We start from the raw sequence: 15,295 nt of genomic DNA, 5'->3' as shown, positions 1-15,295 counted from the left end.
CTTCTCAAACTTGAGTAAGACTAACTGTCCGACTGTTAAGTCTAGATTCCTCCTGTGCTTGTCTGCAGTTTTCTTATGCTTTTCCTGAGAGCGTAGAATAGCTCTCCTAACTTGCCCGTAGGCTGTGTCCAAATCCCGGACAAATTCATCTGCTGCAAAGATCTTATCCTTAGTTAAAAGGATCGATGGAAGCAAAGGCTTACCATAGAGAATCTCAAAAGGTGCTTTCCCCGTCGATGAGTGTATGGTATTGTTATACGCATACTCGACAAGGGGCAAGTACTTCTCCCAGTCAGATTGCCGGTCTGACACATAAGATTTTAACATATCCAATACTGTGGAATTGGCTATCTCACTTTGCCCGTCCGTTTGAGGATGGTAGGCAGACGAAAAATTCAACTTCGTACCAAGATTATCCATCAAGGCACGCCAAAAATTTCCTGTCATGCGAGGATCTCAATCACTCACAATAGACTTAGGCATTCCATGATACTTAAAGATCTGTGCCAGAAAGACCCTAGCCATATGATCTGCTTTGATCGTTTTCTTGACTGGTATAAAGTGTGCTTGCTTGCTAAACCTGTCCACAATGGTCCAGATCGCGTCATTTCCAGTCTGAGTTCTAGGGAGGTCCATGATGAAGTCCATGGCAATACTTTCCCAAGGTTCATTAGGCACAGGCAAAGGTTGTAGCAACCCAGGAGTCTTATGCCGATCATACTTCACTTTTTGGCAAACCAAGCATTCCCTGACATACTTACCAATGTCTGCTTTAAGGCTAGGCCAAAAGAAATATCTTTCCATTGCTAAGGTCGTAGGGAGAATACCCCGATGACCCGCATAAGGCGAAGCGTGTGCTTCATCCATGATCTTCTTTCTTAATGGTTCCGCCACACATATGGCCTGATGGTGGTAGAGATAACCATCCCGAATGGAATAGGGAAACTCATTCTCTCCACGATGTAGCTTTCCCCAAACGGTGGAGAAGTCTGGATCATTCGGATACAAATCCGGTAGTGCTTCTAATTCTTGGTGATACACCGAAGTGATAGCGTTCACCCTTGGCCGCCTAGACAATGCGTCCGCGACCACATTCTTCCACATTCTTACTCCCAGCCGTGTGAAGGACCTGGAAGTGAAACATAGACAAAAAGTTTGCCCATCTCATCTGCTTCTCAGATAGTTTCCTTTGCGTAAGAAAATACCGCAAACTCTGGTGATCAGTCTTGATCACAAAATCCGCTCCTAGAAGATAGTGCTTCCAGTTGGACAAGGCGTGAATCACAACCGTAAGTTCCTTTTCGTAGATTGATGCATGCAACTCTGCATCCTTAAGCCGTCTGCTTTCATAGGCCACTGCATGGCCTTCTTGGTTTAACACTCCTCCGATGCAATCGCCTGAAGCATCGCAGTGAACCTCAAATGGTTTCCTTAAGTCAGGCACTATCAAAATAGGTCCATGGCTTAGCAAGTACTTGAGCCGATCAAAAGCTCCTTGTTGTCTCGATCCCCATCTGAAAGGGATCTTCTTCTTTGTCAAATCATGAAGTGGTCCTGCTACATGGGCAAATCCTCAGACAAACCTTCGATAATACGAACATAATCCCAGGAAGCTACGTACATCGTGTACCGTAGTGGGAATAGGCCAATCTTCTACCACTCGGATCTTGGCAGGATCCATACTCACTTGATTGTGAGAGACTATATGGCCGAGATAGTGTATCTCTGAGAGAAAGAACTCGCTCTTCTTTGCATTCACATGCAACTCATGCTTTCGCAATCCTTGAAACACTAGGTCCAAGTGCTTCCGATGCTCCTATTCTGACTTAGAGAAGATGAGTATGTCGTCAAAGAATACTACCGTAAAAGCTCGATACGGGCTGAAAATGCGGTCCATCATGCGATTGAACGTCGCAGGAGCATTGGTCAAGCCGAAAGGCATTACCAAAAATTCATATAGTCCAAAGGTTGTGCGGAAAGCAGTCTTATGGACATCCTCAGGGGCGATCCGTATCTGATGATACCCACTCTTTAAGTCTATGCGACTAAAGACACTTGCACCCTGCAACTTATCAAGTATATCATCAATCCAAGGGATCGAAAAGCGATTCTTGACCGTGATCTTGTTTAAAGACCTATAGTCTATGCACATTCGAAACGTGCCATCTTTCTTCTGCACCAGTAGAACTGGAGAGCAGTAGGGTGAAGTACTTGGCCATACTAACCCTTTCTCTAGAAGCTCGTTGACTTGCTTCAAAATTTCCTCTTGCTGAGCAAGACTCACCCGATAAGGGGGTTGATTTGGGAGGCGAGCTACCCGGTATGAGATCTATGTGGTGATCTTCCGGGCATACCGGAGGTAGTTCATCAGGGAGTGTTTCCGTGAAACAATCTTTGTACTTTTCAATAAATTGAAAACGCTTAATTTCCAAAGTAGAGAGTGAATCCCCACTAGTTTTATCCTTCTCACGTGCAAAAATCAAGTAAGCAGAAACACACTTCTTCATTTCTTTCTTAATGGAGATATGACTTACAATTGGGAACTGCCAATCTCCTGCATCAGCATGAATCTTTATTTTCTTACCCCCATGATCAAAAGTGAGTGTCTTTTCCACATAATCGGGGACAGGTGTCATGTGGAAGTGCCATGGCATACCCAAGATGATATCACATCCCTCGATGGGTGCCATCAAAAATGATTCGCGGTCCTTGTACTCGCCAATCCGAAGATTGAGCTGTCCTTGCACGGGAGTTGCATTGGTTGTCAACCCCTCGAATGCCGATCCGGATGTAACCGGTGTGCCAAGCTGACCCGGTGTGAGGCACAAACGTTCCGCAGTATCCAGGGAGATGAAGTTATCCGTGGATCCTGGATCATAAAGAATCAGTACTCGTTGGTTGTTCAAAGACCCCCAGCCCTTCAAAAGCAGACGCTTCCCTTTCTCCGTTTCTGTGTTTCCTTGAACATCTGGAATAGAGTTCGAGCTTGGTGGAGCAGGTTCCTTCCTTGCTTTATCTTGCCTCGTAGGGGCGTGTTCTTGTTGTTGCTGCTTTAACGGGCAATCCGGTTTCATATGTCCTTTCTCGCCACAGTAGAAGCATCTTCCTTCCTCTCTGAAGGTTTGAAGTTGAGTAGGAGACAGATACTTAGTTCGCTTGCCATTGCCCTCTGGCTTCTTAGAATGATCATAGTCCCTAGATGGAGGACGTTTTCTTCCTTGGCCCCCTTGGTCATCATAGACCCCTCTTTGTCTCGCACGGTAAGTGCTATGCTCCATTTTTCTGGGCGTCCCAGTTGAGTGCAAATCCTCAGCAATGATTGCTGACTCCATCATCCTCTGAAGAGTGTCATGCGGATACACCTTCATACTCTTTCGAAGCTGCGGTTGGAGACCCGCTTCGAACTTTCGTTTCTTTTCCTCGTCGGCAATCTTCATGAAGGGAGTGACCTTCAGAAGAACCGACCAATACTTGTCCACATAGGTCGTTACTCTCTCATGTTCCTTCTGGGCGAGCCAGTCCCATTCCTTCCGTATGTCCTACTCGAAGTCAGGCGGAAGAAATTGTTCATAAAATTCAGATTTGAATCTCTCCCAAGTTCTGGCCTGAGAACCTTCCAGAATCTTGGCTAACCACCAATTACTTGCCGTTTCCTTGAGGTGCATCCCCACATGGCGCAATTTGGATCTTTCTATGAAGTGCCCATTGGTAAAGGCGACTTCAAACTGCCTGATGAAGGACAGTGCTTTGGAGATATCTCTCCGTCCGTTGTAGGTTTCGAACTTGATGTCCTTGTCGCCCGATTTGAAGACTCTCATGCGATGATGAGACTTGCGACCATGCTTCTTGAATCGAGGCTTATCTTTAGATTGATGTAGGGTAGTAGTAGTAGCGGCTTCCTTCTTCTTGCGAGAAGATTGAGAAGTAGAAGTATAATCAGGAGAGTAAGATGGAGATGAGATAGAGATGTCCTTGCTCTCGTCTAGCAAAGAGAGCGCTTTTTCCTGGCCTTTCCTTGGAGTAGGCCGGTCATTCCGATCCGAAGATCCTTTGTGCACCTCGGCACGTTCCCGATCCGAAGATCCTTTGTGCATATCGACACGTTCTTCTTCTCTTTCCTCCTGTGGTCTCACGCCAACAGTGTTGTCTTGATGCCCGGCGGCATCGGTTCCATTCGTTCTCTTCATTCCGTCCAAGAGCTTTTGGACATCTGGCAACAGTAGGACTTGTTGCAAATCCGCAAGCTGAGCTCGCACTTGTTGAAGCTCCTCTTCAACGCTTCTCCCTTGGCTCGACATGCTTCTTCCCGTTCTTCCCGGAATCGTCCTTCTTTGCAGAGAAAGAGAGGAGTCCGAGCTCTGATACCACTGTCACAGAACGGAGGGGTTTCCTCGAGTTCTTGTGCTTGTATACGAACTCTCCCTAAATAAAGAATACTCTTGACGGGGGGGGGGGGGGGGGGGACCAGCCCATCTTCTGGTCCCCAATACTGTGTCGATCTTCTCCTTTCTCTCACATTTGCAAAGTTATTTAATTTTCAGATTTTCAAGAGCTCGTGTACGCTCCCGTTCTGTGAAAGAACCCCCACAGGACGATTCGATCATTCAGGAAGAACCGATCTTGGCTCTCGAGCCTAGGTCCAAAGAACCCTCATCACAGGAAGTATTATGTGTTCGCATGATTGATACGCACGCATTGTTCGAGTATTTCATTCGTGATCGTTTCCTGTATTTTAGTCAGCATCGTTATGTGATCCCTTTTCATAGGCATGACATATTGTATGTTGAACACATTTCTCTCATGGACAAGCACGAATATATGCTTATGCGGATTTCTCATGAAAAGCTGAAAAGTATGCATTCAAGGAAGTCACATTCCATGTTTCTTCCTTGGCACGACACAGTTGTAGAAAGAGCACATGAAAGTATGAGCACCAAGCGTGGGCATTTCCATTGTGTTTTGCCACAGTTGATTGTTCTAGATCATAGGAGAAAGATTCGATCTCATTGTTTGCATGTGTTTGATGAACGGGTTGTCACTCCGTCTCTATGTTCATCTACATTGCATACACAGTCTTTAGCGAAGACGAGATTTTTTTCCTTCACTTTACATGGAATGGGTATGTTCATGGTTTTGTGTTGGAAATGGTTTCAGGAATTTTCATCCATGAAGATTCTTGAAGAAGAAAGAAGCATGACTCTCGACGAAGTTGAAGCATTGAAGGAGCCATAGAAGACTTTGAGTCGCTTTCGGCGCGGCCCAAAGAAGCAAGCGTTGCAGACCTTTATGAAGTTCAAGTATCGCACGACCCACACATCAGAGTGGACCGGCGAAGAGTCCCTTCCAGGATTCCGGATGCTATTGGCGATCTCCCTCGACGCCATACAGTTCGGTACCAGTACACTCACTTTGAAAAGGAGGGGATGTCACGTGACACATCCAACCCTATGTGTCCGTGGACTAGCTATAGCACGATAAGGGTTCAGTCAGTCCAGTCAGTCTAGATTTAGAAGTGATCTGGCATTTTTGTGAGTCTGTTCGCAGACCGTGCATGCCCAGTCACTTAGTATAGATGCATATCCTCTGGTTGCACACAGCATGATCATCAATATTCCCATCAGAATCCATTAGAATCAGTTAGGGGATTTTTCCAGTGCATTCAGCCTATTTTCCCTATTTTTGGTATTTTTCACTTATTATTTTTAAGTGACTTTCCAACAAAAGTAGGTAGGGCAATTTTGCTAAGTTAATATATAAGCAAACCCAAGTTAGCACTTTCTGGCAGAAGAGGCAACAGGAGCTTCCCGCTCAACAGGCACCTTCTCAGCAAGAACCCCTCAAGCACCGTCCTGCACCAACACCTAGCCCTAACGTTTTGGTTTCCTCTCAGCCCTGGCGTTTTTGCATAGCCTCAGCACCTCCACAAGCCTGGCGTTTGCAGTTTCTCATCGCCAGCTCATCAGACAAGCCAACGTTTTCACTAACGATAGCAAATCAGTTCAGCGTTTTCTATTTTCAACCATGATCGTCAGCAAGTTCCCAGATCTGCCAGCGTTTTTGGTTTTCAGCCCTTGATGCAGCAGAGGAGCAGCGTTTTCAGCAGGCATTAGAAGCAGCAGATTCAGCCCTAAATGATTGCGGAAGATCTCCATTTTCAGCCCATAAAAACATAGCCAAAACAGTCATTTTCAGCCACCAAAACAGCCCCGAAATTCAGCAGATAGAAGACCACAGATTTCAGCCCTAAAGTCATCGTCGTCACCACCGTCGTCGTCGTCGGCATAGTCCCAAGTTGCATCAGACCATTGCATACGCATTGTACCACTTTGTGCAATCAATAAGTAGACCACTCTCGCCGACAAGAGTGGGGCCTTCGGAGGAGGGTTTTACAACGTCTCTGGTGTCGTATCTCTCTTCTCTCTCTATCCCTCAGTCTCATTCACTTGCACGCACAGTGTCCATTCACTTTGTTTGTGATCATAGCGTTCTCTCATTAAAAACGGAAGGCTCTACATTCCATAAGAACAAAAGGAACCTTGAGCACAGTTCGGAGCACTCATCTTGAGCAAAGCGCAAACAATCATTCCGCTGCACCTAACACACCAAATCAGCCACATCCAAGCACTCAGGTGGTCAAATCACCGTAGAGCTCTGATACCATGTCAAAGGTGGCAGTGGAAGATGCAATGAAGACAAGAACTGGCTCGTGATCAGGTTGGTACGTTAACTCCACACTTGCAATGCCAGACACATGAACAAGGCACACTTGTGGAGAAGAGAGATCACTGAGGTAGAAAGGGAAAGGACATCTGAGAATGAGAGAGAGAGAGAGAGAGAGAGAGAGAGAGAGAGATCTGGGAAAGACTCTCCATGATGATAACGATCTGCTCATACAAGTGACCAAGGGTGGTCCGACATAGAACTAACATGCCCAATGGATAGACCCGAGGACACACACAAATGCGACTGCTACTGACACTGCCAATTGCTCATGCACACGAGATCACTGACACGGCCACAGCATGGGTTAGGCACTCCACCACTATTCCATCTCCTGGCAAAGGGAAGAACTCGGATGCCCACGTGATGGGCTTGTTAGGGAATAAAGGCCTAAGTGCCTTGTACTTATAACTTATAAGTTAAAAAGACTTATAAGTGAGGGGGCCCAAGTGTGAATGGCCCCCTAGTCACTTACTCATATACTCAAATGTGAAGCCCAAAAGAAAAGTAGCGTGGCTTCTCCCAAAAATTCAACGAGCTCTCTCTCTCTCTCACGTTTTCCTTGCGCAAGCTTCTTCTGCGCCACTCTCCCCTTCTCCTTCACTCTCATTGCATAGAACAGCAAGTGGGCTCTCTCTCCTGCTCCCCCACACATGGTATCAGAGCTTTAGGGTTTCCAAGAGAGCCATTTTCGCAACACAGATCAGAATTCTGTTCTTGCTCGCTGCGGGAAGAATATTCAACCGTTTTCGATCAACTCTGTCGCGAAGGGATCCTCTCACCGTGTAGAATCGACCTCCGGTGACAGTTTCCCCAAAATTAGGGTTTGAAAAACTGGCGAACAGCAGCCTATTTCTGCTGAAATTGACCAATTTCGGGGTCAATTTGATGCAATTTCATTAGGGCAAGTCTCACAGGTCAATCTTACAAGTGTTTCCACCAACGAGGTTCTGAAAATTCAGCAAAACAGGTGTTTACAGGTCTGATTTTTGCCCTAAAACAGGGAATTTCAGCAAGCAAATGATGTATACACCTTGTGGAAACTTTTGGTAAAGGTTTGGCAGTGAATGTACGCTGTTTTGGGGTGATTTCGCGTGAAATTTGCTCGCTGTTTTTCTGTAACAACAAGCTGTTTTTTGCCCAATTGCGCACATTTGGGCGTGTTTAGGTCGGCAAAACAGGGTTTTAGTGTTTGCAATCACTCAGAATGGCTTCTAGCAGTGAAAGTGGCAATTTGTTGCACATTCGCAAGCTTGAAGGTGCCCATAACTTTGCTATATGGAAGAAGCAATGTTATAATGTGATGTTGCAGAAGAAACAGGCGAAACCTATTAAGTTACAGGGTGTGAAACCGGTTGATATGGAGGTTGAAGAATGGGAAGAAGTGGACGAGTTGGCTCGTTCCACGATCATGCTTTCGGTGTCTGACAATTTACTCTTCAATGTAGAGAATGAGCAGACAGCATGGGGCATGTGGAAGCGTTTAGACGAGTTGTATGCACAGCAGAGTGCTGCCAGTAAAGTGTATTGGCTTAAGAAGCTTATGGATCTCCGCATGAAGGAGGGCACGCACATGTCAGTGCACCTCAATGAATTCAATTCTATTTTCAGCCAACTGACAGAGCTGAAATTCACGATTGATGAGGAGTTCAAAGCTACTTTTCTGCTATGCACATTGCCCGAGAGTTGGGATGTATTCCGGACAGCTCTTAGTAACTCAAGTGCGTCACTTAAGTATGCAGATGTAGAGAGTTCTCTCTTGATGGAAGAGATGAACAGGAAGAACACCACAGGTGGGTCTTCTAATGCATTGCACTTGAGAGGCAGGTCTCAACAGAGGGAGAAATCTGACAGTAAGGACAGGGCACGCAGCAAATCTTGTAGGAAAGATGTTGTGTGTCATCATTGTGGAAAGAAAGGGCATTATAAACGGGAATGCTATGAGTGGAAGAAAGAGAAGAACAAGGGTGCTGAAACTGATGCAAAGGACAAGGGAAATGCCAAGAAGAGCACTGTGTTAATTGAGGAAATCAATGTTGCTAGTAGTTGTGACAGTGACAGCAGCACTAATGTACTCAATGCCTCTTCTGTGGATGCACATACCCTTGCTATGGGTTCTGATGTGGACATGCATACTTGGATTCTTGATTCAGGTGCCTCCTTTCATGTAACACCTCATAGGGATTGGTTTACACAGTACTCAGGTGAGGTGCAGGGCACTGTTTATTTGGGAGACAACTATGCATGTGACATTGCAGGTATTGGCAGTGTCCAGTTTTCTTTTGCTGATGGTATGACTTTTGTTTTGCACAAAGTGCGTCATGTGCCACAACTCAAGAAGAGTTTGATTAGTACAGGGCAGCTAGATGATGCAGGCTATCACACCACTTTTGGTGATAGCAAGTGGAAAATTTGTAAAGGGGCCCGGATTGTAGCCAAGGGTTGTAAATCGGACACTTTGTATCCTTTGCATGTATCTAGTGTGCGTGACCATGTTGTCGCCGTAACCGAGCAGCCAAGTGTCTCTTTGTGGCATGGCCGGTTGGGACACATGAGTAAAAGAGGAATGGAAACTCTGTCTCGTTGTGGTTATTTGCCGTGTTTGAGGTATGCTGATTTTTCTCATTGTGAGCACTGTATTTATGGTAAGCACAGTCAAACACCGCACAAAAGGTCACTTTCTTTGAAGTCTGACAGGTTAGACTTAGTGCATTCCGATGTATGTGAAATGCCACAGTTGTCCTTAGGGGGAAAGAAATATTTTGTCTCGTTTATCGATGATGCTACACGTAAGGTGTGGGTGTATCCAATACGTGCTAAAAGCGATGTTTTGGATACTTTCAAGAAGTTTCTTGCGTTTGTTGAGAATCAAACTGACAAGAAGCTTAGGTCTTTGCGCTCAGACAATGGGGGGGAGTATGTATCAAAAGCATTTATTGACTTTTGTGCTACTAAAGGTATTAAAAGAGAGCTCACGGCTCCTTTTAATCCCTCTCAGAATGGAGTTGCAGAGAGGTTGAACCGGACTATCCAAGAGAAAGTTCGGAGTATGCTGTCACATGCTGCATTACCTCATGGTTTTTGGGCAGAAGCTGTGCAAACAGCTATTCACTTGATTAATCGCTCACCTAGCAAGGCTTTGGGTGGAAAGGTGCCTGAGGAGGTGTGGTCTGGCAAGCCACCCTCATATGCACATTTAAGAGTGTTTGGTTGTGAGGCCTATGTTCACATCCGGAGTGAACTGCGCACCAAACTAGAACCAAAGTCTCATAAATGCATTTTCCTAGGATATGGTGAGGATGGTGAAATGGGGTATAGATTATGGGATCCCGCATTACGGAAAATCATACGCAGCAATGATGTCATCTTCAATGAGAATTGCATGCACAAACAGCCCACAAAGGTCGAGGAAGTGCGCCGGGTTGTTTTTCGTGAAGATGTTACATATGGACAGCCAAGAAGGCCCAATGTTCAGCAGCCTTTACATGCTGAAAATGGTGCTGAAAATCAGCCATTAGCTGCTGAAAATCAGCCCAAACAAGTTGCCATTGATGCACCACAGGTAGGGGAACAGGTTAATGCTCCTAGACCGCCCATTGTTGCGATGCAACCGGCTGAACAGCCTGCTGTTTTTGATGGTTTACAGGCTGAAAATCCACCTGTTATGGATCATTGGGTGCGTAGGTCTACTCGGGTGACAAGGCCCCCCGATAGATATGAACCGTCTTTGGACTATGTCATGCTTACTGATTGTGGTGAGCCGTCTTGCTATAAAGAGGCTATGCAACGGGAAGACAGTAAGAAATGGTTCAAAGCAATGGTTTCGGAAATGCAGTCTTTGGAGAAAAACCATACATGGGACTTGGTTGATTTGCCTAAAGGGCATAAGGCTCTGCCATGTAAATGGGTTTACAAGACCAAGGTCACATCTGATGCTTCTTCTAAGTACAAGGCACGTTTGGTTGCTAAAGGGTACAAGCAAAAGCATGGTGTTGATTTTGATGAGATTTTTTCTCCTGTTGTAAAGCTTGCCACATTACGTCTTGTTTTAGGCCTGGTTGCTTCTGAAGATATGGAGTTAAAGCAAATGGATGTCAAAACAGCGTTTTTGCATGGCGATTTGCTTGAGATGATCTATATGATGCAGCCAGAAGGTTTTGTGTCAAAGGGGCAAGAGAAGAAAGTATGTAGACTCTTGAAGAGCTTGTATGGTTTGAAACAGTCTCCCCGTGCATGGTATCACAAGTTTGATACATTCATGAGGTCTCAAGGATACAAAAGAAGTAATTCTGATCACTGTTTGTATATCAAAACGGCAAGTGATGGATCTCTTCTATTGCTGATTTTGTATGTTGATGACATGCTTATTGCGGGTAACAATGTCACGGAGTTGGATGCACTACAGCAAAGCTTAAAGAATCGCTTTGACATAAAGGATCTTGGTAATGCTAATCATATTTTGGGCATGCGTATCTCTCGAGATAGACTCAACAGGCGTCTGTATCTATCTCAACGAGATTATGTTAATAAGGTGCTACATCGTTTTCATATGGATGGGGGAAAGGCACTTGGTACTCCACTGCCACCATATGTAAAACTGACTGCACATGACTGCCCAAACACAGATGATATGCGGGCTGAAATGGCCAAGATTCCTTATGCATCAGCCGTTGGCAGTTTGATGTATGCTATGGTTGCTACACGTCCGGACATTGCATTTGCGGTGGGAGTGGTAAGCAGGTACATGAGCAATCCTGGCAAAAAGCATTGGGAAGCAGTGAAGTGTATCTTGAGATACTTGAAAGGCACTAAAGACTTGTGCATTTGTTTTGGGAAGAGTGAGACATCTGTGCATGGCTTTACAGATGCAGATTTTGCTGGACATCCACATTGCAGGAAGTCTACCTCTGGATATGTGTTTACATTCACAGGAGGTGCAGTTTCTTGGATTTCTAGACTGCAAAAATGTGTTGCTTTGTCTACCACTGAGGCTGAGTATGTGGCTGCCACTGAGGCATGCAAAGAAGCTTTGTGGCTCATGCGTTTGGTAGAAGAGCTTTGCATTAAGTCACCGGTTCCTGTGCTACACTGTGATAGTCAAAGTGCTATTATGCTTGCAAGGAATCCTGTTTTTCATGCCAAGACAAAGTACATAGAGGTGAAGTATCATTTTATCAGGAGTGTGCTTGATGACAAGAGCATTACACTTGTCAAGGTGCACACAGATGACAATCTTGCAGATCTTTTGACCAAGAGTCTTCCAGCAGAGCGGTTTGCATATTGCCGTCAGATGATGGGTGTTGGATGAGTAAGTGCATGATCAGCTGTTGTATCATAGTTAGCTGATTCTTTGATCTCCCAAGGTACATTGCCTTTAGGTGGGAGGTTGTTAGGGAATAAAGGCCTAAGTGCCTTGTACTTATAACTTATAAGTTAGTTAAAAAGACTTATAAGTGAGGGGGCCCAAGTGTGAATGGCCCCCTAGTCACTTACTCATATACTCAAATGTGAAGCCCAAAAGAAAAGTAGCGTGGCTTTTCCCAAAAATTCAACGAGCTCTCTCTCTCTCTCACGTTTTCCCTGCGCAAGCTTCTTCTGCGCCACTCTCCCCTTCTCCTTCACTCTCATTGCATAGAACAGCAAGTGGGCTCTCTCTCCTGCTCCCCCACAGGGCTGCCCTAAGAGGATCACAAGGAGAAGAAGATTTGTTGCCCATGACTGTCCTAGCAAGGGATCACCACCAAAAGGCTACTGCCATCATCTGCAAACATCTCCTAGGCTGCCCACCAAAAACACGGGGGGCTGCTAGGGAAAACGCTGGTGTAAGCTGCCTGATGGGGAAAACACCGGAACAGCCTACTGCCGATCTGCTCATGCTGCCCCCTGGGGTGCCCATGAGAGGCCGCCCCTCACTAGGGCTGAACTGCATGTGAATAGGCTCTCCCCCTGCCCTGCCTATATAGAGGCTGCCCCAACCTGCCCGACCCAACCCTATGGCTCCACGACCTTGGAAAGAAGGGGGGGCAAAATAGGGGAAGGGTACCTGATCCGAGGATAAAAATAGGGGGAGCTTGGGATAAAATATCACAGGCCTCCGGGAGCCTATGAGTCCCTGGAACAAAGCCAAAACCCGAGCTAAACATGGCTAGACACAACTCGACATGAGAGAACAACCTCACATTGGCCGGGCACAGTCTCACAACAGCCCTCACTCCCTAGTCTGGTCCTGGGAGCTACCAAAGCTACCACCACCGGACGGGAATATGAACTCTAACAGTGGGGTTCTCTTGGTTGAGTAGGGCAAACTGGAGTTTGTCCTATATAGGCAGCCCCCCCCTTGTACCATTTGCGATGTTGTGTTATGCAGATTACCAGCGTTTTGGGCTCACACTTTCTCCCTATCGTTTTCTCTCTCTAGCATTTCCAATGTGTTGCTCATCCTCTCTCTAGCGTTTTCTTGCAGGCACATCGATCTCCACATGCTGGTGTTTCTACACTTCGATCTCCCTTCGAGCCTCTAGCACGTCCTCTCCTAAGCGGTCTACACACCTTCGCAGTGGTGCTACACCCTCGGTGAGATCTGGTGCCCGTTCGGTGGGCAGTACGCGCTTGTGCCTTGACGGCGAGGAGATCCACCGTGATAGATACGACATCTATTGGCTGCCCGTCACACAAAGGTGTCTTGATCACGGTTGCAGACGAGTCTCTCATCCAATTCACCTTCTTTCCGCTGCACCTTTGACACCTTGTTCAATAAGTCACTAACTTGGCTGAAAATTTCATCTTGTTGGGCTTTACTTTGTCGATAGGGCACCCGATTGGGAGGTGAGGATTGAGGAACAAGAGGAATTTCATGACCTTCAACGAGAGGCAGTACACCACAAAGGGGTTCTTTAAAGCAATCCGGATACTTAAGTAAAAGTGCAATCGATCTTGATCTCTGAAGTGGAAAGTGATACAGTATTTTGGATGTGCCCGTTTTCTCAGATAAACCTCTAACGCTTTATTGCTTTTCCACTCAAAGCCTATTTAAGTGTCCTTAAGACCTTCAGCTATAGCATATCAGATCTATGTAGTTCACAGAACACTCATAGTCTGAATGAAGCATGATGCACCTCCGGTGCATGGAATAAAAATGAATACAGAAAAGGGGCAGTTAAAAATGTTACCAGTTTAAAAGGTGTTGTTTTGAATGCATTACATACAACTAAGGCCACAAGAGACACCCTCTTTACGCACTTAGATACTCTTGAGTGGCACAATGGGAGGCCCTCTCCAAAAGGAACCAAAAAAAACTGAAAAGCTGTGTCAAACAAAGACAAACACAAAAGAGACCAAAAGTTGCAATCTCATGAAGCAGGACAAAAGAGGGCAAAAAGAAGGTGCAAAATCTACCCAGCATCTGCACTCTTAGAAAATGAGCAAGACGTTTTGGAGAGAATGGAACCAAAACATTTCGATTTTGCCCTAGGCATGCCATGTGGCCTCACAGTAGCTACTTGAGATACTCCATAGAATTCCCAATTTCCACAAAGAGCCCTAAAGTCTATCACATTAAGCATCACTCAACCAATGTCTACGCTCTGTGCATATGCAACTTTGCAAAGTGCAAGAATCAGACCATCATGAAGATAGCTTTGAGCTATGGTGCCAAACTCAGGCCCTAAATTGCATTGATGTGTTCCTTCCCGAGGACCACAATATGGTAAGTTGCCGAGGAAAACAACACTTACTCATGAATAGCGACGACATTTATTCCATCGCTTGCCTCCAATTTCAACAAAACGGCTGGCTGTGTTCTATATTAGTTGATCCAAAGGCTAGATGGTGGAAATAAGTGGTATTTGTGAACGATCAAACGGGTCATTAAAATGTTTCTTGCCAGATCAATTCCAACATTTATTTACCCCCATATTCATTGTTTAAGGCAGCTTCTCTCTCTCTCTCTCTCTCTCTCTCTCTCTCTCTCTCTCTCTCTCTCTCTCTCTCTCTCTCTCTCTCTCTCTCTCTCTCTGTGCACGCGTGTGTGTGTGTGTGTGTGTGCGCGCGCACAAGAAAACACAGATCGCACAAGAACAGATGTCTGAAAGCTACCTGGGTCTGGACCTGTTGCTATCAGCGCGCCTCATTTCTTATTGCCAAGTGAGGTATAGGAGGGTGGATGTCGTTTCTGGTTTTGGCGAGGAACGATGCAATCTCTCTCGTTGACTTCCAAAATCGCCCTTCCTGCAAAGAGATGTTCTTTGCAGCTGGGTACACAGCCTTCTGCGTTCTTTGGATAGTATCCTTGCCTCAAGACTGCTGACTCACACGGGCTTCTGTATGAAGCCTAAGGCCGGTGTCACACTGCGGAAAGGAAAGGCTGACCATGCCAAGGTGGCGGCCCGCCATTTGAAGAGGAAAAAGCAGTTTGAACTTTGAGGGGACTTCTCCAAGAAGTCCTTCGTAAGAGATTACAAGAGTTGAACTCTAATAGTCAGTCCAAGGGCGGAGGTTGTTTGTTTGAAGGCCTAGTGTGACAACAATATGGCTAGCCACTCTCAAAGAGAGAGTTGGGGTGACTTCCCTAGAGTGA

At 45.8% G+C, this 15,295-nt stretch overlaps 1 protein-coding gene across 1 annotated transcript in view; it reads right to left on the bottom strand.

The window, feature by feature from the left end:
• Positions 1–15,077, bottom strand: part of LOC147446751 (protein phosphatase inhibitor 2-like) — a 35,934-nt gene extending 20,857 nt beyond the window's left edge. Inside the window, exon 1 of the mRNA XM_086525929.1 lies at positions 14,815–15,077. Coding sequence (XP_086382055.1) covers positions 14,815–14,849 — 35 coding nt within the window. The 5' untranslated portion in view covers positions 14,850–15,077. The remainder of the gene's footprint in view (positions 1–14,814) is intronic.
• Positions 15,078–15,295: the final 218 nt, after the last annotated feature.

Source organism: Adiantum capillus-veneris, chromosome 12, assembly GCF_014529385.1.
Source record: "Adiantum capillus-veneris isolate H3 chromosome 12, ASM1452938v2, whole genome shotgun sequence".
NCBI classification, from domain to species: domain Eukaryota; kingdom Viridiplantae; phylum Streptophyta; class Polypodiopsida; order Polypodiales; family Pteridaceae; genus Adiantum; species Adiantum capillus-veneris.
The sequence above is the reverse complement of the archived record's forward strand: the minus strand, read 5'-3'. Positions and strand labels throughout refer to the sequence as shown.